The 23,066-nt window shown below is 43.6% G+C and overlaps 1 protein-coding gene across 3 annotated transcripts in view; it reads right to left on the reverse strand.

Moving 5' to 3' along the window:
- Positions 1-19,014, reverse strand: part of GSG1L (GSG1 like) — a 60,368-nt gene extending 41,354 nt beyond the window's left edge. Inside the window, exon 1 of one of the 3 annotated variants that reach the window (XM_069809850.1) lies at positions 17,156-19,014. In XM_069809850.1, the coding sequence (XP_069665951.1) occupies positions 17,156-17,456 (301 nt within the window). In that variant the 5' untranslated portion in view covers positions 17,457-19,014. The remainder of the gene's footprint in view (positions 1-17,155) is intronic. The other 2 variants (XM_069809852.1, XM_069809849.1) reach the window with 2 other exon arrangements.
- Between the last annotated feature and the right edge of the window lie 4,052 nt (positions 19,015-23,066).

Raw genomic sequence — 23,066 nt, forward strand, 5'->3', positions numbered from 1 at the left:
CCTGTGCCTCCGTCCCGGACCAAAACCACTATGCTTACAAGGCTGGACTCTCCCTTAGGATTACAGTCCCTTCATCAGGTGTATGAAATACAGTTAATGAAGAAAAATGTTGTCTCTGATGGTTGGGTCCCTGCTGGGTCAGTGACGCTCTGGCCAGGAACCGTGTTGCACTCCAGGTGGAGTGACACTGTGCAAAATGCTGCAGAAGGGTAGCGATGGGAGGGCACAGGCCTCTTTCACCAACACCTTTGCCCTCCTTCTCCTCCTCATCAGGACATGCCCACCGGCGTGTGACCGAGCCTCCCAGTGCCAGGAAGCATTGCCATGGGAACAGATGTCTCAATAGATAGATATGACACATGTGACTAGGACAGACAAAACCTGAAACACAAAGCAAGCTAAGCAATTGCATAGCATTTAAAAAAAAATTGTTAAAAAAGAGACAAATGCCTTGCTATGACCATCACAGCCCTGTGCCACTCCCTCTGCTTTGTGGCTGCTGCATCTGCTTATCATTGTAAATTAAATTTTCTTTGTTTAGGACACCATCTCCATTTTTGTAGGCATTCTTGAGAACCCTGTATTTTCTGAGCAGGAAATGTATCTTAAGGGTGGATGTTTTGACCTTTCTGTTTACTTCTTCAGGCAATCAGAGACAGTAAAATAATTCCTCTGCTCTAGGTGCATCCATCCACCAAGTGTGTTTCCATCAATAAGATATGTTCCAAGGTGAACCAATAGCCTGCCTGCCTCGAGGAATCAGAGCCTGTCGTGGTTTAACCCCAGCCAGCAACTAAGCACCACACAGCCGCTCACTCACTCCCCCCCCATCCAGCGGGATGGGGGAGAAAATCGGGAAAAGAAGTAAAACTCGTGGGTTGAGATAAAAACGGTTTAATAGAACAGAAAAGAAGAAAATAATAATGATAACACTAATAAAATGACAACAGTAGTAATAAAAGGATTGGAATGTACAAATGATGCGCAGGGCAATCGCTCACCACCTGCCGACTGACACCCAGCCAGTCCCCGAGCGGCAAATCCCTGCCCCCCACTTCCCAGTTCCTAAACTAGATGGGACATCCCATGGTATGGAATACACTGTTGGCCAGTTTGGGTCAGGTGCCCTGGCTGGGCATGAGAAGCTGAAAAATCCTTGACTATAGTCTAAACACTACTGAGCAACAACTGAAAACATCAGTGTTATCAACATTCTTCACATACTGAACTCAAAACATAGCACTGGACCAGCTACTAGGAAGACAATTAACTCTATCCCAGCTGAAACCAGGACAGAGCCCAGCATGCCTGCCAGAGGTAATGGAGGAGAATCCATTTTGCCCTCTAAGACTTTAATTGATGCAAAGATAGCTATAGGAGTAGGTTTTTTTATTAGTTTTGCTCAATTTTAATTGCACAGTCGAAAGACTGATTTAGGAAATGTGAGCCATTAAAAAAGAATAAACAGTGAAATGCTGTACAGATGTTGAAGTCAGTGTGTAAATTTTTCTTAGTTGTAATTAATTATATGTACAAACCAATATAAAATGTTAATCTTTCTGGTGTCTTTGTTGGCAGGATTGAGATAAACATTAACCATTCAAATGATAGCTGTGTTGAAATAACAATCTATTATTATAATGCTATTATTAGCACTTTTTATTTACTTTTTGCAGTTTCAAACCTATGCTAAATATGCTAAAAAGTGTTGTATACAGTATAGTCTGTAGTCTGTTTGTCTATGTATAAGTTGCTATAAAAGAAAAGGTTCACTTGACATTGAAATTGATGTTTCAGTATCTCCATGGCAGGGGGAAGGATTTCTGCTCCCTGAATCCAGGCACTATCAAGAAAAGGAAGTGACACTTGACTTATCAAAGCACCATCTCTCTTTCCAAAGAGGTAGGTAGGGCAGTCTGTATCTGAGCAGAAGGAATGCCAGATGAGTAAGTTATTAAGTTTTAGGGCAGACAGACTGAAAGATAACTGATGGATCACAGAAATCACAGCTACCCAGAAGTGTTGTGTTGACGGGGCCCTGCAGGTCTCTTGTCCAGCTTCCTGTTCAGAGCAGGACTATCACTAACACTTGATCAGGTCAGCTGTGACTTTTCCCAGCCAAATCTTGAAATACTTCGGGGATGGTGATACCCATTATTCAGTGACTCCAAGGATGGAGTTTCTCCTCTCCTCTGGTCCCGGCGCCGTACCGCCCTTTTGGAGAAGTGTTTCCTTACACCCAACCTGAACTTCTCTAGCTGGTCTGTCATCTTTGTAGTCATTGTTTCTCTATTTGTAGGGACATGGACAAGCCTGGCTCCCTCAAATTCTTTTCACATGTGGTGTACTTTAGGCCCCTGACGAAGAAATCCAGAGAAATAGGTGGATTATAAAAGATACTGTGCTGTAAGTAGGAATCATTCTTATCCAGAGACTGAATTTTAAGGCATGAGGTGTGTCAGGAATGTATTGACATAAAATCAAGGGAGAGTGACCTTTAGATTTGGACTTGATATAAGCAGATTAAGCAGGATTTTTCACTATAGCCATATAGATCTGTGGTTTGGGTTTGGTTTTGTGGTTGGTTTTTTTTTCAGATGTAAGCTATTACTTTTATCACAGTTTTATTTTAACCTGACTTCAAGCTAATGGGCTAGCACTGAGTCATCTCTCACCTGTGGTTGCAGTGAATCTGAAGCCAATCTGGAAACCTTCAACAAATACCTGACTCTCTAGTATGTTATCCCAAGACAGCCAAAGGGGAAAGGCATTTGCTACTACAGAAACCGCCCAGGCTGTTCTGAGAGCTGGAGATACATGGTGCCTTTCAGATACGTGGCAAGGTACAAAGCTTTCCTGACATGTGTGGGTACTGAGGAAACTGATGGTACCATAGTGTTTGGCTGCAGGTGCCTTGTCTGCAGGACAGATGTAGAGTGTGATCACAGGCTATTTGGAGGAATGTGCATCCTCTTCCTCCCTCAAATTAGCTTGCCCAGAACACCAGCCCTCCCAGGAGAGCTGGCTGTGGTTGAGGCCTCCAGTTTAAATAATATGGACAGAAAATGCTGGAGCGTCTAGCAAAAGTCCTTTTTAGACTCATAGCACAAAGAATGACTGTAGATTGCAGACAGAGAAAAGCCTGGAAGGAGGTCACCTCACTTTCAACGGCTGATACCTGGATTGTGCCTGGCTTACTGCTAAAGGTTGTGGTAGGAACTGCACAAGCAGTTCCTGATGAAGAACACTTCCCTTCGTTGTTCCTGTTGCTGGAGCACTGGAAACCCCTCCTCCATTTTCAATGGTAACCACTGGTGGTATTTATAGACCACATTCATACTTCAACATGCAGACATGCATCTCACTGAGAACTGAAGATGTCAGCAGTGCTTTCACTGTTCCTCTTAGGATTTATTCTAAGTTATTTTTGGGTATCTTGTATAACTGATCTCTTAAGCCCTCTTAAGTTTAATTTTAGACTTGGCAGAGTTTATCCTGCTGTGCTGCCCTTTTCCAGATGCATCTTCTCCTCATAACCAGGCTCCTGGAGAGTCTTCAGAGAATATAGAAAAGGCTGTTTAGAGATGCAACAAGAACAGTATCTAGGATTCATCCCCCTGATAGTCCTGCCTTCACCCAGTTCTGGCAGTGATTCTGACAGAGGAGAAAGCCAAGGAGTGATCTCTCCTGCACATAACTCACATAAAAAGAAGAGGTGTGACCTCACTGGAACACTCTCCACTTCCATGCAGCAGCAATAGCCACGTACAATGCATGTGAAGCTCTCTGGAGCTCAGCAGTGTCAAGCTGTTGGAGGCTGAGGAGAGAGGACTGATCGAACGCCTAAATGTCAATAAGAGCAAACCACTTGGTACCAGCTTCTTCTATGGCTTCCCAAGGGTGAGGTAGAAACATCACCTATGCAAACCCTTGCAAATGCATTACCTCATAACCAGACTGGCTCTGTGTGGGCTCAGTTGTGGCTCTGCTGGGCTTCCCAAGACAGGGGCATGGCTCATAGGGGCCTGTAGGACTGGGTACCAGCAACAGCCCAAAATTTGTGTGTGTTTTCCTCCAATTAATCTTAATTAATTAATCTAATCCTGCATATGTTCATGTCTATGTGTATTTGTAATTTGCTAGGCAACTTCAAACTGAGCCAGCCAGAGAGTGGGAGGAGACATATCTGGAAAGACCCAAGGTCTGAACTGGTGGCTGGGTAAGAGTCTTGAGGTCTTGGTATGGATAATAGACTTAGAGCCCATGATAATATCTGAGGGACTACTAGTGTGATGTGCTTGTGCATCTACAGAGGGAAGGGACGTGAATGTTTCAGTAGTGATCCGCAAACCTGTTCAGCCAGAGAGGAGGAAGAGGAGGAGCGAGCTTGCTGATGGTAGTGATCTTGTTTCTGTGGGTGCTGGTAAAGGCACAGCTCTCTCTGGGTTGGTCTGTGTGGCCAGTCACGTTAGTGTCATGCATGCTTGCGTGTGTGTGTGTGTGTGCGCGTGCATGTGGGTGCACCTGATCTTGAATACATGCCTAGCCTGAACTGGGAAGGACACCAGCAGCAAACAGGCAAGGGAGGAGAAATTCCCTGGGCCCTAAAGTCCCCTGGGCTGAGCTTCCCAGGAGCACGCACAGCGTTTCCTCAGACAGGCTCATTGAGTCTTTTCCCATTTCATGGCTCTGCAGCTGTGGAAGCTCCCGCAGCACTGCAGGTCAAATGTTTTCCAGCTCCTCAGTAGTTTCTACTGAAGAAAGCTCAGCTTTGGGCTTCTGCATGTTCTTAGGAAACAGTGTACAGGAAGATGTGGATTTTATCACTGTGTCAGTGCCAGGGACACAGAAAGAATGTTGTGGCAGCATAAGGAGATGATCTCTCTGTCTTGCTTCCAGCATGAGGCCCATACTCTTTCTTCTCCTTCTGCTGCTCACAACGTGGTGGGAAGGCCTGAGCTTCAGCCCTTCCAAGTCTGTGGCACACACTTGTCATGCAAGTCATCTCATGACTGCAAAATCAAATCATTTCAGGAAAAAGTAGAAGGCTGTGTGAAAAGCAGGCACTATTCTGGCAGAGCTGCATTCTGTAGAAAGTAAATGAGCTGGTAAGAGTAAGACTGCTGCAGGGATGGGAAGGAGGCACTGCGGGACACTGATGGCAAGCAGTTGCACATGGTGGAGGGGTCACCCACGTGTCCTCTCACCTCAGATAGGCAGACCAGTCCCCCAGACACCTCCCTTTCCCTAGCACATGGAGGTAGTGGGGCTGCTCTCTTACCTTCTCCACTGAAGAGTCCTACTTCAGTGTCACACACTTTGGACAGCTGGGACTCTGTGCTGGAGGCAAATGCTTGTTCCTCTTACCTTCCTCAGGCAGAGTTCAGAGACATCTGTACCTCCCTAGCCTGAACAATAATTTGAAAGCAAAAGCTAAGAAAGAGAAATGGCTTCTCCAAATCTCCCAAACTCAATCCTGCCAGAAAATTAAGACAAACAGGTCCCATAGAGCCATCAGGTCTGCACAGTATACTGGCTCCAGGGCTCTGGGCTACTTTCCACATTATGCTCTGCACACCTTGCCATGGGCACAGTGAAACTGCACTGCAACAAATCAGATGTGCCTAGCTGCAGCTTCCAAAGTGGATGCAGGCTGAAGTTCTTCTATGGGTCTATGGAAGACACTAGAGAGCAATTAGAGAGCTATATAGGGCAGCTGGAAAGCCAGGTCTAGGTGCACATAGATTGGGTCTAAACTACAGCACACAGACGTACTTCCAAGCTCAATGTGCACACTGGAATCACTCTGACTTTAAGCATCTGTGAAACCCACATGTATTCTACTGTTTCTTCCACCAGTTGTCTAAAATGTATGGTTTGTTTGCTCCTGTCTTCAGGACCCCCCACTGCACAGCAGTGGTTGGGTTTGTCCAGAGTATACCTCAGTAAACTGGTGGTTTAGACTAGAAATTGGAAAGAAGGCAGAAAACAGACCAAAACCAGCACAGGCTTTAAGACAATATTCTAAGTTTATAACATGGCTGTTGCAATAGCAAGGACCAGAAGCTGATGTCCTGGGTCATACTCATTGGTGCTACATTCCTGAGTTCTTTCCTCTCTAAGCCAGTGATAAATGCCTCATTAATAACCAGGGCAGCAAAATAAAAACAACTCTGAAAAAATCCTAGTTTGTATGTCTTCCAACTACATGGTTTCAAAATATTCTAGTTAAATAATTTGACTTAAAAGAAATCCGGTAGTTCTGACTGAAAGAAGGATCTCTGTTGTAACTCTGCTTTTCATCTTGCAAAAAAAAAGAAAAAGCTGTCTGTATTCACTTACTCTGCATAAAATTTTACGAGTTCAAAAGTACAGGTCTGATGGAAATTTAAATGATTAAATTTCATTTAAACAGCATTCCCTTTTAGTAACACTCTGGCTCACAGCCTATGAAAGACAAGGTCCGCTTTTTTCCCAATAGGCCCTAACAAATCTTTATCTCTCCAATTATATCTGGAGTCATGTGATTCTGATGAGATCCCACATCATCTACTGAGAGTAAAGTCATTGTATTTGTCTAAAAAAAGATATAACCCTCAAGGGATCCCAGCCTAGATGAGGCTGAGGACTCCAACACAACTTCAGTGAAATAAAGTACTACATTAGGGAAAATACAGGTTAATGAGCTCACTCAAACTGAGTTGTATCAGGCTAATTAATGAGTGAAATATTCCACTTTTGATTAAACTGATCCTAGACAGAGCATTTAACTGATTTTTTTCTAGTTAAAAATAGAGTATTAATCTGCAAAATCAACATTTTCCAGTTGACCATGTTGATTTTGCTGAGGCGATATTTTCTTCTGGAAAATAAACAAGTTCATACAGAATTACACTAAAATATGTCTTGAACTATGAAAACAATTATTTTCTCTTACTCTGACAGCTGTCATTCATAGCTGCTGCCCATCAACATTTCTCTTACTTTCAAATAACAAGAATTTGTTCAATTTCTCAGCCTCTGCTGAGCTAACTCACAATCTTTTGCCCTTTTGGGGTTGTTTTTAAATCTGAATGATCTACTACTGTTCTCCTTCAGCAAGCTCAAACTTTTAAAACTTTCCACCTTTTAAAGTGGAAAAGCTTAAAGCTTTCCACTTTTTCATGTCAGGCATGTGTTTTTCCTCAATTCACATATGCCCAAAGAAATGGTCATAATTTGACCAGAGAGGTATCATCCACACTGTGGAGTTTCCTCTTCGGTTCGTTGGAGCAGGAGGTAGCTGTGCAGGTGGCAGAGAGTGCGGGCAGAGCAGGGAATGCCCAACACGTTTGTGCTAACGGGGACTGTGTGCCATGGCAACTGCGTTTTCTGCACTGAAACTCTCCCTGATGTGAAAAATCTTGCACAGTATCTGAAAGTAAACATCTCCACAGGCTGCTCTCAAATCACGTCTAATTCAAACACATCCAAGTCACAAGACTCATCTGATTATCTTGGTAAGACCTGATGGATGTGTACACACATCTATCACTTGGAGAGCTGGAAAATAGTTCAGATTTCTAAATGATTGGGAGAATCAAGCAAACAATGGTGCTGAGAGAGACTTTCAATGATTCTGGTGTCAAATTAGACCTGACTTTGTAATCTGAAAAACATTAAATCAGACAAAGTTTTCTGTGTTGCTTTAAGCATTTCAAGCCACATTATGGGAAGAGGAGGGTTTTCACCTGTTCACCCCACAGGTGGCCATCTGCCACGCTGTGCTTATTCTGTGCTGATGTAAATATGCCAAAATAAACTAGTTATCGGCAGTTCAGTATCTGTGGGACTATAAGGTCTCCCCACAAAACTGTGAAAGACTAGAAACGATGCTCTTCACAGAAGATGTAGCTGACATATATACTTCATTGTACGAAGTACGGCATGCCTTCTATGATCTCCCATGTGGCTGCATTAGTGGTTCCATTCAGGCTGGTGATTAACAAAGATCAAAGGAGTAAGTGACCAATAAGACCCTAAAGCCCTGGTTGTAGAAGACATGTGGTTCAATAGCTCCCACTCCGTCCAATTATTAGCTGTGGATCATGTGGATTCTCTTTTAACCATGCCAGTGCTTCTCTCCAGATAATGCCCAACCAGAGTATTTGTATTGGATCTGTGCCCTCACTCCAAAGGTACATGAGCAGGGCAGGCAGAGATGAAAGTCACTGACAGAAAAGAAGGAAACTCCTTTTCACAGATGGGATTACTCCAGAAAATGAAAACATCAAAAGCTGAAGTGTGCCAAAATGGAGGGAAAGACAGATTCGGGACAGAGCATTACTCTGATGGCATGGCATATCGCTGTGAACACGAGTTCTGAGGTTGCAGCTTGAAACATGTGCAAGTGACTGTAGGTAAGAGCAAAGGGATTGCTGGAGGGGAGGGGACCTTGAATGTCAGAGCCTGTACTACATCAACCTGTATTTCTTCTCCACAGTTAACACTGTAACAATATTTCTCCCCTGGTTTGCACATCCATGCACTTTCTGTTCCTCTTAGCCATTGCAATTTAGGCTGCCTGTTTCAAAGTGAACTCCAGAAACTTCTCCCACCTTCCCTACCCAAAGATGCTCAGCTGCTTTTTGGGTTGAGGTGTCCTGTTTTTCCAGGCAGGCAGACCTGACTTGGAATATGGAAACTGAGATAACCTTAACCTTTCAGCCACAGACTTTTAAAGGAAGTACGCTGCAGTACACTGCAAATAAGTAACTAGTTTTTGAAGTCAAGTGAAAAACGTTGTGCTAGCTTTTCTTCTTGTGAACCTTATTTCCAAGATTGTATCTAATATCTTTGCAACAAATTCTCATTTAGTGGTTTTTGTCTGGCCAGGTGATGCACAGTGAAACCAGGCTGAATGACAGTATGATGTGTTTTTTGGTCTCTCCAAATCTACTGAGTCTAGACATGATGGAATGGCTCTGCTTCTCAATCAGTTTCCCATATTGTAAGCATGGTTTGTGTCCTTTTCCCCACCAAATGCAACCGAATGCAAGGTGGAACACCTTGAGGTGAATTTTGTTTGCCTGTGACTATTCTACAAGTTATGTCATTCCATATTAATAACATCTGCTGCTTATTATTTGCAGTATTCTGTAGCCATTTGTAAGCTAGATCAGCAAAGATTTATATTACCATTTTGTTTAGCAACAAGAATACTGAATAACATTGCACCAATTCATGATTAACAGAGGATCCTGCTAGAAGCAGCCCTATTCCCTGGTAAGTCCCCATTTTGAGACCTGTCAGTAAGTCAGTTCTGTTAATTCCATATAAAGAAAGTTTTAAATTCAGGATTGAGTCTGGTGTAATTTAAAAACCATGGGGATACCATGATGATTGATATTCCATCCCCTATTTATTTCTGTAGCCCTGAATGCATCTGTTCATACCTTGCACTAACTGACACCGGGGTAAGCATACCAGTTCTCTTTGAAATATGGGACCTATCTGTTAGTCTTCCAGCACTCTGAAGTTTATTCCATTTACAAGGAACTACCAGAACTCCTCAAATGCCTCCTTTAAGGCTACTGGGTTAAATGGTTGAGGACAGATGCCTCCGAAGAGAAAGCAACACAGGTTTTGCTCATGAGGTAGAGAATAACTTATCAAATAAGGAGTGGTTCACTCCCTAGTCCTTTATTTTACTCTGTTATGAGTCTCAGCCTGCAGGGACTTTATATCCACATTTTATGTATGATAGATGTTGATACAGCTAGTCTGTCTAGCAGGATGAGAAGGACCTAAAATCCAAAATTCCCAGTGCACTGCAGACACAAAATATTCCCAGCATCCTATAAAAAACCTGAATGTCTATAATAAAGCAATCACCACCACAGAAATCACAGCTCTCGTACCCCAGGAAGAGAGCAAGAGTCATCGTGAGGAACATGAACGTATCTGAAGACTCTTATGATACAGCTTAAATTCCTATGACCAGGCCTATCTTACCCTATAAGCAAAAAACCAGAGATTTGTTAGGAGGAATTTACAAGTGCTTTTCTGAAATGGTCCCTTCCCCATGTTGTAAAGGAAGGCAAAAATTTGTTACTATCCCTGTTATCTAGCCTTAGGGAGACTTCTCTTCTGATCCCAAATTAGATCATCAGTTTAATGTTCAGTGCATGAGCAGACATACCAATTAGATACTGAGAAGCTGTAATAATGTCAGTGGCAGCAAAGCAACCTCCTCACATACCGTCTCCACCTGTAGCCAATTTCTGATGCTTTAGAGAAGGCATAAAACCCTCCAGAAAACGTGATATGCATCAAGTCAGCAACTATTTTTTTCTTGGCTTCCACTGGTGACCAGCAGCAACCCTGAAGCATGGATGTCGTGTCATAGAATATAGAAATAGTGTGACACAAGGCAGTCAAACCAAGATGGCTCCTTTCAGACCTCCTTAAGATATCAACAAATCAGCTATACAGGACTCACTCCAAGGTTCCTCATGCCAGAAACATTCTTCTTCCCTCCTGCAGCTCTTTCTGCGACTTTAAGAAGTCTCCATTTCAGCCCATGGATTGCTTTGCTCACACTGCCCTCTGTGGAGGTGAAGTCCAGAGATGCACTTTCTGGGAACCCCTCCTTGGATTTTCACTTTTTTTCTCAATGACAAGTTATTTAAATCATATTATTTTCTTGATATTTATCCATATATATAAGGTACCATCACATCCGCTCTAGATCTTCAATTTGTTATACTAAAGAGGACCAGTTTTTCTTTTCTTTTCTTGAAGGAGATTCTCTTTTCCTTACCTACCTGGGAAATCCCACTCTGCATCTAGATCACCTCCCCCTTTTTCTTACCATAACTATGCACAATGGCATTAGCAAAATGCACTGATGTTACCTGTGCCTTGCACAGTGGTGCTGGTTCTTCCCTAGAGTAACACCTTTCCTTTATATCGCAACACTTTGCAGCTCACAGTCACCCCACAGTCAAACACTGGCCCACAGCCTGTTTCTTATCTTTTGCCTGCAATTGATAACTATCTGTGACCTCACAGAATTTTATGCCTTAGCACTTGGTGCTTTTAACCTTTTTTAAATTTTAATACTATTCTTACAACTCTATCAGACCAGCTCACATTTCTAGGTATGCAGAAAAATCTCTGTAATGCCAATATTCCCAGATTTTGTGTCACAGCATATGTAAAGAGTGCATTTAAAGTAGGATTATTCTCTTCAAATTAAGACTTCTGTGTTAGAAATAGCAACTTCTTAGACAGATTCCTTTTTGGCCAATGAGCAACTGTAATCCCAGGGCTCAGTTCATCCCATATGAGGAGGAATTTAATCTCCCCAAGAAGTAATTACTACTCTCTGCTGACTGTAATGATGATGTTGATCAGTTTAGGCACAGACATCTACATTTGCTAATGGTTTGCTGTAGGATTCATATTGCCTTTTTTTCTTTTCTTTTTTTTTTTTTTTACAGATCAGGTGACATGAATTGTATCCCTAGTTCTTTTTCCTGCATCGCTAATCTCAGCAATAACAGAATCAGTCCCAAAATCAAATTTGAGGACAACCAGAAATATCTGATCTCCATTGTGATAATTTCCCTTTTTATATTACTTGCCACAGCCTCCTTGTAAGACTGTTCTTTAGCCAGTTTACAATGTCTCTATTTATCCCCATCGTAATAAATAAAGTAAAATCTGCACCACAGGTTCAAGCAAAAGATCTACCTACTTCACTATCTTTGTATCTTCATCCTACGATAGATAGTTAGGGAAGAACAAAGGATTTGGTATAGGGTGATTCTGCTCATATAATCCCCTTGTGATATCAGTACTGCATCAGTAGTTTGGGGACTTCCTGGTCCGAGGTTGCTCTCAAATTGTCATATTAGTAACACGAGTGGATGTTTCCTCCCTGGATCTGTGCAATCCCCAGTTTTAGCCTTCACAGCATTCCCTAGCAGGGAGCTCTGTAGGAAGAAGTATTTCATTTTGTCTGTTATGCCTTATTGTTCTTAAATCATGGAAGCAGTCAACGATATTTCTTGTCTGATCTCTGTCATTCCCAGTTGATCCCCACCAGTATCATAGTTCTCTGTACCTTGTGCCTTCCTTCCAGTCTGAAGAGGCTCAGGCTGTTTAGCATTCCCCGGGGTGGAAGCATGCCTACATCTATCACCATGTTGCTACCATTCTTTCCAGTCTCTGTAGTTCTTCTGTAAAGAATTTTCAGTGGGACATTCCATCAAAAGCTTTTTTGTAAATCCACAGAGACGGGGTCTAATGCATTACCCTTGTCTAAGAAGTGATTCATCTTGTTAAAAGATTTACCTTTAATAAAACTCTACCTTTGATAAAACCCATTTGCTACCATGTACTGAGTGCTTTCCCTGAAAACTGTCCTAAGGTTGCTGGGTCAAGTGGCCTGTATAATTTTTTTCCAGTCTTCTTTGAATACAGCAATGTGCAGATTCTTGCTACTAAACCTGCATTTTCATGTGCCAATTATTTCAACATCCTCCAGTAGAGATTATCCAGGCCCTCTGGGTTCAGTTACTCTATCGCTGGAAATTTTATCTTTAATATAGCGCTCTACCTCCTCAATTCCTTTTACCACTTCTTCCTTCCTAAACAATTTATAACTACCAATTTTTACATTCCAGTCATGCAAATAAACCCGCCAGGTTTCAGTCATGCCAATTATATTGTATATCTCATAATCCAGCAAGAATTCCCAATTCCTCTTGCTTTTAATTATATACTCACAAGGTGCTTCTCCCCGGTCCCTCTCTCTGGACAGCCACCTACGGTGAATCATGCTTATTATCACGTGGTGGTGAGGGAGAAGGGTGATGCAGTACCGCTCTGGATCTGTGAAAGTGTATGGCAAATTCTTGTCTTTATATGTTACAGATTTATTAATTTCTGCAGGATATACCTCTCTCATACCCTGGCTCCTTCTCAAATGTGCATTTAATGTCCATATTTATGGCCCATTTTGATGCATCCTAACATACCATGTAAGTTCCACTCTGCCATTTACTCCTTAAAGAATGCTAAGGAATATGTGGTACAGAGCATACAAACAGCTACAGACACCTTGCCCTCAAAATATCATTCCAAGAATACAAAACAAGCCTATGGATACCCATTCCTGATCTCCCTGACTTCTATGGAGCGCGGGTAAGCAACATGGAAAGACTCATAGTTTGTTTAATGGGACAGCACCCTCTTAAAAGGCACCTAGGCAGCTGCTTTTCCCTCTGAATGTGGATGCTATTACTGAGATTGTCTGTTCATTAGCAACTAAAAAAAGATCTGAGTTCATGTTTTTTTCTATTAAAATCAAAGCAAACGCACTATTGAGCAAAATCGGCTAACTTCTTATTGCTTCCCAGCTCGCGAACTCCTCTACCTGTTAGAATAAGGTATGCCACCTTACCTACTTGATGCGTTAATTTTTTTGTGGCATGTATGTTCTTGAGTCACGGAATCTACCAGCTAGTTTACCACTGTTGCTATTAGCACATCACTTGCCTGGTATCTTGTGAGATGTCCAGTACTGACACAAACAGACACCTAGGCTGCAGGTGTGAAATCAGATACGCACTCAAAGTCATACTCAAACAGAATTGAAATGGTAGAGAGCTTGGCTCTGAGACACCTGGCCATAGACAAGGAATTCATGGCCCAGGAGGAGGCACCAAGTGCCAGGTGCAGTGTGTGAGTGCAGAACAGGACTCGTGACCAGTACAATCTGCAGAGCTTGTAGGGTATGCTTTAGCTTCATCCCTTTCTGGAGATTAGGAGCATCGCTCTTACAGAAGGTACCTCCACCCATGTGGGATCCAAAGCATTGAACCCACTCTGAAAGGGACATCCTTCATCCTCTTTTTGGTAGGCTGGGATTCAGCATACTTTTGAGTCAGAAATTGTGCTAAACAATTACAGGACTCACCCACCAATGAAATATGTATGCTCCAGTCCCTCTGTTTGCAATTATATTTCTCAGGTGCTAAATGCTTTTTGGATTCTTTAGCCATCCTAGACCTGCTGGATGAAAATAAACTCTAGATTTGCAAATTATTTCAGAAATAATCACAGCACTCAATCTCTGTTAGAGATGTCCGTGAAAACTAGAAACTTGCAACAAGATGAAGGCCCGCTTTGCTAGTCTCTGCACAGAGTGTGGATGGCATGATTTTTGCACCTCTACCTCTGGAATCTAAATGGACATTTCAGGTAAACAGTGGGAGGACAAGACACGCAAAAATTGGTTTCATTGCAACCTAAATGTCATTTTAAGGTGTGACTGAGTCCCAGCCACTCCAGCCAACTGGAAGCCCTGCAATCCTGCCCGTTGCAGTATCAACCTTCTGGGAACTGGTCCTGTTGTATCTGCACTACAAGATCTGCTGTGTTGCAGCTGCACCAGTGCAGAGAGCTGGAAGTTTTGACAGTACTGTGAGTGTAGGGAGAGAGAAGTCAAAAGCCTGGTGGCTAGATGAAGAAAGTGGCTCACAGCTGGGAATGTTAGGAGTCTCTGGAGGGTTTTGACAGCATCGCAACCACAGAGAGCGTTACTGGCATTCATGTGTTCCTGGTGGGATTCATGTTGCTTAACTTCAGGCACCAGCAGTAAGGAATCAGGCATAGTTCAGGAGCTGTAAGAATGGTGCTGACCATGGATTGTGGCCAGATGTTCTGCCAGAGGTGTGAGGCTATGGGGTGGCTACTGAAAGGACTTTGCCTGGAGGAAGTTTGTTGTTGCAGTCATTTTCAGTGTGATATTGGTAAAGCTCTAAGAAAGGCGTTATTGAACGTGTGGAGTGCATTCAGGCTAGGAATTTTGACTAATTCAATACACTACTAACTGTGTGCTTAGTGGTATTTTCTGGATGTTCTCCTGACATCCTAGGGTGTTTATTAATGATATGGTGACTGTATGACTTGTGATACCTACAGGACTGTGGTCAGTAAGTGTGCTGTGGGCAGTGTGATGAGCCTATGGAATGCATTACCCAGAGATATATAGAGCATTGGAGGTGTACGTATAAACCTGATCACAGTGCTGCTGTATTGAGGCTGGCTGGTGTGTCGCTGCCCTGGAGCTCAGGTAAAATGATCACCAGTCAGGCTGCAAAAGGCCGTGACAACATACTGACAGTCTGGTATTACAAACCCGTAAGTCTGAATGAAGACCTTTCATGGTTATTTATACTGACACTCTTAGGGACAAATTTAGACCTGTGTCCATTACATTGTTCCTGTCCTTACCAGAAAAAACTATGGTAAATCCTGAACGAGGCAGCTGCATGTCTAAGCCAATATATCCCTGTACCTGGCTGGATTCTTTCCAAAGGTTGGTCACTCCTGGACTGCTAACTGAAGAGTACTTTTCACCAAGTTAGTGTTTCAAATAAGAGGAAACACGCATGAGGTTGCTGTGGCCATGTGGGGAGGGAGAAACAACCCCTTTTTTCCTGCTTTCACCATAACTTTCTAAAGCTGGCTTCCAGCTATCTCCTGAAATCACCTACTACAGCACAGCTTTGTTTACCCAGTACAGAATAGATCACTGTGTTTCTCTTCTCCCACATATAACTCAGTTTTCTGAGTGGGCTAGAGTCACACAGTTACAACTTACCTCACACATAAATCTTGGCTTGGAAAGCTTTCAGTATCTGCCAGAAATTTGGGCATGCTTGATTGTCCCAATCCCAGTTAAGACACTCAAAAAGTCAGAGAGTCTTACGCTGCTCACTCAGGCTGCTGTGGCCTAAGTTTATTTCCAAATCAGTAAGACACAACATCTTTTTTTTCTATATTTTTTTCTAACATCAAGAGGGTTACTTTGGTGCTTTCATTTCAGCATGGAGCTGTTTATCGACAGTCCCAAGGCTGGAGTTCATGAACTTTCCTTTTCATACATTAAATTGAATTTTAATGACCAACTAATTCTTGAAGCACTATCCTCAAAAATACCAGTGGGCATACACAGCACCTTGGGGTGAAATGGACTGTGAGCTGCTGCCCAAGTTTTGCCCCACTTTATAGTACATCCTTACAGACCAGTTTTACCAGGATCTCATAAACTTCCCATTATCAGGGAGGTTGTGTCCTCAGAGACACAACATGTAGGATGATTAACTGCTCCTCTCTCCCAACAGTGGCGAAGGACCAATTCCTCAGTCTACTCTTTGAGCAATGGCAGGGTGGAATAGAATGGAAACAGCCCAGCAAGGAGGAACCAGTATCCACGAGCCACCACCATCTCATACTGTGCCACATTTCTAAACTTTATTTTCCAGTCGCATAATCTAGAAAAAAGCTCTTTCAAAAGCAGAGTTTGGATGTTAGCTCTACCAGACAGCTCTGGGAGTAGGGACTGTCAGTTTGCATCCGTTGAGACTTAAATCAGTCCCATGGCTGCTACCTTCCATTCACCCTCCAGCGTTTTATTTCTTGGTAAGTGCCAGGGTACAGCAGAGGAAATGAATGCACTGATAAGCTGGAGAGGTGTCTTCTCGAGTGGTTCTCAGCAAGTAAATGGCTGGGCAGGCAACAGAAATGAGCTTTCTTGTGCCCAGTTGTGCCCTTTCACTGCCATTTCTGTACTCTACCTCAATAAACATACAAACCAGCCACCAGGAAGGGTTGGTGGGTGGTCATTTGCTTAAGGGATACCAGAAAAGATGCGGTCTAGGCTACAGTGTGATAAAAACTGTGACCTTTGGGCTTTTGCTGTCATTCAGACCACTGTCCTAGGGGTTATTTCAGGGGCACTTCTGTCAGAACCTCCTTAACAACTACCATCCGCTGCCTTTTGTGCGCTCCAGGGAGCAGCTCCCAGAAGGGAAGCACTGACCAGTCTCTGGCTGCAGTGCCCATGAGGGTAGCACATACTGCTTATCAGAGGTTCAGCTGGCTTTAGAGCATAGACCCTGCATCAGCCAGCAGGTAAACAAGCAAATCCTTGCCCTCGCTGGAAACAGGTTGCTTTTCAACAAAGAACTGTTAAAATCCTGCCTCTCTCTGCAGGGCGAATCTGCTTTAAGATACAGCACAGAACAGCTTGCCTGTGTGTTTATCACACTGAGCCAAACACAAAGCAACACAAGCTGGAAGGAAGTTGGTTTATACTTACCAGCAGCATTGATATTTTCCTCACAGGAGTACCAGATCCCAGTGTGGAAATACCTGAAAAGGAAGCGGTCATCTCCCGTCTCCCAGCTGTAATGAACCACATTCTGGTTTGTCTCATTTGCAGTCTCATTCCCGCTGTAGTTGAGGCAGTTTGTCTTCTTCTCTTTCCCACAGCTCGGCTTAGGGACCCTCTGTGTGCCCTCACACCAGTGGGTCGTGATAAAAGCTGTCGTGGAGAAAAGGAGAGCCATCAGATTCAGACTCACTGCTAGCAGGGCTCTGCATCTTCGATTTGTCTTCATGGTAAATCCGCCCTCCCTCCCCCTCCTGCTGAGAGAAGAAGTCAAAGGGGTTTGTTTTATTTGGGGGGGGGAGGTCAAAGCCTCTCACGATTCAGAATCCAGTTTTCCAAATGTCAAAACTCTCAGGCTCTTCCACTCTGTTGTTGTAGCAGCGAAGGAAACGCTGCAGCCAGACTCCCATTCTTCTCTTCACTTGAAATCCTGCCTTTGTACGTTAAAGGAGCAGCTGCAGGCGCGGGAGTGCGGCCGTCCTCTTGTAGTCGGTGTGCTCCAGCGGGCGGACGGGATCAGAGAGGGTCTGCCTCACGGCGAGCACCGAGAGCGAGTGAACATCTGCTCGGGTACCACACATGATCCCGAGGGGCTCCGCAGCCTCCTCCGCCGGGAGACACCTGCAGGCTGCGGGACTCGCTCTCCTCTGCTCCCATAGGATGAGGCAGGAGAAACTCGGCGGGAGGCCGGCGGCAGGGCCGGCTGCTGCCGCTGCCGCCGCCGCTGCCGCCGCCGCCGCTGCCGCTGCCGCCGCCGCCGCTGCCGCCGCTGCCGCCGCCGCCGCCGCTGCCGCCGCTGCCGCCGCTGCTGCCGCCTCCGCTGCTGCCGCTGCCGCTGCCGCCGCCGCTGCCGCTGCCAGCACCGCCGGCCGCGGCGCACCTCGGGGACCGCTGCGGCGCGCTGGTGGCCGAGTTGGGCTGGGGGGTGGTGTCACATCTTAGTCCCCCAAAGAACCGTTGTTCCGAGCTGCGAAGTACCTTTTGTATATACCGGAGGGTAGAGGTTTGTCCAGGAGGAGGAGGAGGGGTGAAGTGGTACTTTAGCTTTTCTGCTCTGAGCTAGTGAGTAGTAAATCAAGGGTTTGATTTTGCCGTCAGTGTACCGGTGTAATCTCTGTCTTTAGGAGCTTGCTCAGGCAGTCAGCAAAGCCGCAGAGGAATTTGGATTTGCAAGAGTGCAAGGAGTCAAACCCACGTCCTTCACAACACCAAGTGGAGCCCCTTTCTCAGGCTTTCATTTCCAGACACAGCCCACGCAGATGTTCTGTTTGAAGTGGGTCTGTAGGACATTTTGTAGGCCCCGGTTTGTGCAGATGGAGAGAGCAAGCCCCAGCCTTCACTTGCCAGATGGCAATGCTGTGAGAGCAGGGAGCGCTGCGTAATATCCCATTGCCAAAGAGAAGTATGTTGTCCTGTCTTGTTGGTTGGATGACTTGTAGAGTTTATGACCTCTTTCCACATTGCTCAGTGCTACCTCACTGGATACTGAGTGCTGTGAGGAGACCAGGGCACCTGATGGTGGCGGTGGTACAATCTGTAAGACCTTGCATCCAAGCACTGAGGTTGGCCATGTTTGTCATACAGCAGTTCTGTGTCCTTAGTAGACGAATGCAATTTTCTGCGGTGAAGAAGTTACACATACCTCCTGGGCTTTGGACTGAGTGAGATTTCTTTCCAGTCTTGTTTGGAGTCCCTGTCCAGCAGTGGGTTTCCAGTAAGCCCTGGAAAAAACCATACACCCCCACAGGCTCATACTAATAGATGGGACAATGGTCTCATCTCACACCCTCTACTCTGTTAAGTCAGCACATCATTGACTCAACACACAAAGCTCATCCTGTGCCTTACTGCCCACAGACACGAAATGTGGTGGTAGGTTCTCCAGCTCCTTGAATAAAGCCGGGAAAGACCAGGTGGAGTTCCTCCTTAGGAAGCTACCACATAAGACTTTAGGGACCAGTTCCTGGCTCCCTGTTGCCCCCCTCACAGGTAGCCATCAGACTCTGTGTTATGCCTCTTGTTGGTGCCTGTCCTGCATGTCTGGTTCCAACTGTTTGTGACATTTTCACTATTTATACAGAATCACTTGGCTTTAGCCATTTTGTTATAAATAAACTAGCAAAATACTAGAAAATGCTGCTCTGTGAGAACAACTGTGATGGCAACTTTGCAAGGTTAGTGCAATAGCTTTGTACTGTGGATACTTTCCTACCTAAGTGGCCTTCATTTTGCCCACTCCTGCCTGTACATGATGACTACTACCTCCTCAGCACCAGATTATTCCAGTGGCCTGCGCCAGCGAGAGCCTCTGTGCACAGTCTTCCTCGTCCTGTTGGAATTGCACCACGTGTCTCCATGTTCCAGTCCTTTCAGCATTTCATCTTGCAGCCAAATAATCAGCATTACTTGGTTGGTTTTAATGTGTGCAAGAAATACGGATGATAGCTATTTAGAGGACCACAGGATTATTACTTCAATTATTTTTATGTTGCAGGACATTCCACATAGAAATGCATTTGTACGTTCCTGTGTTTCTCAGGCTTATCTGCCTGCTTAGAGGAATAAACAATGCAATTTAAACTGCGACAGAATGCCTTCACAAGAAACCTAGTGCTCTTCTTCAGTATTATCTTTCAAGGGGCTGTCAGCATCTGAATCATCACACTTTTTCAAGTGCAAATACAGGTCTTTACAGGTCTTTTCTCACAAATCTTCTCTATCTACTGCTCTGTGGCTTGTGTTTTCTGGTCCCAGCACCAACTTCTGCACACTGTTTCTCCCCATGCCCATCTCCCTGAGGGGTGGGCATCGAAGAGTTTGTTTATCTGTGATGATTTTGTCCTAAATATTTTTTAGATTTTGTTTTTACTCCTAATCCTAACAGATATTTCTATTTCTATTCCTCCTTATCTTCTTCATTCTTGTTTTTTGGTCTGACAGGGCTGTTGAGAACAGAGATGATGGCAGTAGGCATAAAAAAAAAAAAAAGCAAAGTAAAGTAGAAATTTGGTTTCTTTTGTAATACAGAGCTTTTAGAATCTTAAGCATTTAAAAATATTCAGCACAAAGTAAAGTACGCCCAAAGTCAGGGAATTTTTTTAACATGAATTATTTTCTTTTTCCTAACAGAAGTCAGTTTTTTCCGATTATTAGACTCCTCTGGCTGTATACGTTAGGATTACTTGAAAAGAAGGAAACTAGTCTGTGCTATACTCATACCGTAATGCTCCAACGATTTCTCTTTATATAATCTTTGTTTATCAGATTTGTTGGGTATAAAAATGGAAAGATCATACATATGTTGCAGAAGGCAGTTCAGATGCCTGGATTAAGTTGTATTTATGTGGTATTATCTTTAATAATAAAGCAGAAGGGTTTGAATGCTATAGAGAAGTAGTTCTCATATTGTAGCTACAAGAACCTTTAAAATCCTTTTTGCAGCAATGGCTTTTCTCTGATGTTGTGAGAAAAACTACTTTCATGAGTTATAGCTAAATCCCTTTTCCTTTACTATTTCTTATAGGATCAGTGTAAATTGTTATTACTCAGTACTTACTTGAGTACAAAAAGTATTTGACCCAGAGGATTTAAAATAATGATAGCATTTGCAAAGGAACCCTTTCAATCAGGCGGTGGTTTTCACTAGTGGGAAACAGAAGCAACATTCACTAAAATGAGAGGAAGCCCTACGTTTGGGTCCTCTGGTGATGATGGGAGCATGGTGAGCTTCATCTGGTTGTTTATTTGATACCAGCAGTGTCAACTGCATGGGATTATATGCTGGTTTAAAATCAATATTTACAAACCCCTATAGCTTTTCTTTAAATTCTCATTTCTTACGGGTCTGTCCTCCTGGGCTTCCTCACATGTCCGTATTGTCTTTTTCAGCTGACACTGGACTGGGCTTCCCGGCTCCTCCTGCAGCCTTGGGTTGGACCTCTCCTGGTAGCTCATCTTTGCTTTTTCTCAGCACCACAGAGCCACAGAATCCACTCGGTCAATTCATTTGTCTTGCGAATGGTTCAAAATCTCCTTTTCTAGTCAGAATTTTCCTCCTTTGAAATAGAGATCTGCATAGCTCATCTTTTTCTGTTCTCTTACTGCGGCAAATATGAATTGTTGGTGTGCCCTCAATGTAATTCCTCTGTCCCCACTCTGTCCAGCAGAGTGGCAGTTTTTTCCTTACCTCTGTCACATAACAGGATTGACTTTTATATTTGGAGAAGAGGGTTAGGATGGAAATGTTCTACATACTTCCCCCAGCTCACTACCATGTATGTTAGTCAACTATGCATAGTTTGTCTTCTTTCCATTCCATATGTAGGCTACCTTTTGCTGTTTTCACCTAATTTTTAAGTTTTTTTCTCAGAATTCTGACTCAAAGTAGTCTGTGTTCAGCAGCAACGCTTAGCACGCTAAGCCCACAGGCTGAGCTGCACAATCCTGTTCATCTGAGAGATGCTGCTGAGAAACATTACTGATTTTTTAACAGAAATTAAGCCTTCAGCAAATGGACAGTCCCACTAGGATATATTTGAAGGTGGGCCGGATATTAATACTATATGAAATCTTGGTCTTCAGTTTGACTTTTGACTTAAAGTGTGTCTTCCATGCACTTTGCTTGTGGGCATTGAGTCAAGCACAAGAAGATTGCTCAGGAAATTCTTCCTGTTGCTAAACTGACCAGGCAAAAAATGGTTTCTGACAGTACTGTAGCAAAGACCTTTAGCAGTCTCGACAGACAGGAAAGCAGTAAAACAAACTGTTGATTCTCCTGTATGTTTTCCCCATAACAATTTCCTTGGCCCAGTGTCACTGGTCAGTAGACAAGACATTCCTAACTGCCCTCTTCAGAATAGCCGGTTTGGATATTTTAATCAGTTGTCAGTGTTGCTTATCTTTGCTTGGACACCAGGACTGTGCCATTCAAAGAGTATAGGCACTCTTTCTTCTGCTAACAAACGGGGTCTCTGCAGCTCTCTGATTTGCAGTCTGTCCCAAACAGAGTTAGATTTCCAGCACAGCTCTCTGTGTAAAAACTGGGTGGTCCATGTATTTGTGATAGGACTGGGATGCTAACAAATTTGTACTTATCTGTATTTAATTCTTCCAGCAGCTGGTGGAGAGGAAGGGAGATGAAAAGAAGTGGCAGGCCTGTGTCATGCTGTAGATCGTGTCTAGGAGAGTTGACTGGCTAAGTTGCCTGAAAAGGCAGTCCAAAAGGTCATAGCTGAGAAAGTAAGATATTCCTGAGACCATTCCCAGTAGGTTATTTACATGTGTCCACCTACTCTGGGAGTGAATAAAATGTAATGGTATCCTACTTTTAACCCTGAATTAGAAATTTTTCTGTCTTGGAATCTTCTCACAATCAAGATGCATACCGTTGGATTGGATTAAGATGGAAGTTTAATTAATATTTGGTACTTCTGTTAAGGCTAACTTTGCTCAGATATGTTTGTTATTAAAAGAAGTTACAAACTCACTTACTTAAGAACTCTAGAAGCATAACTCAGGTTCTTCATTGCTACAGTTAAAGAAGCATTCTTGCACATCAAAGCCTTAATGGCAGCTTGTGAGCCTTTCAATATTCATAGACTCCTTAGCCTGGAAAAATAGTAGCCCCAAAGCAAAGGTGGCCACAATAAACATAGCAATGCTGAGAAACCTCAAAGGGCCCCTTACACAAACACGCTCTTTTATAACCTAGGCATCTGATTTCCACATTCATATAAAGTTATATATTGTCATATCCTACTATGCCTTTGGAGGTGCCTAATCTGCTAACTGCAGATGAATTTGTTTATATCACTTCCATTTTTTGAAACATTGCTAGGGT

The sequence above is a fragment of the Haliaeetus albicilla genome, chromosome 22 (assembly GCF_947461875.1).
Source record: "Haliaeetus albicilla chromosome 22, bHalAlb1.1, whole genome shotgun sequence".
In the NCBI taxonomy this organism is placed as follows: Eukaryota; Metazoa; Chordata; class Aves; order Accipitriformes; family Accipitridae; genus Haliaeetus; species Haliaeetus albicilla.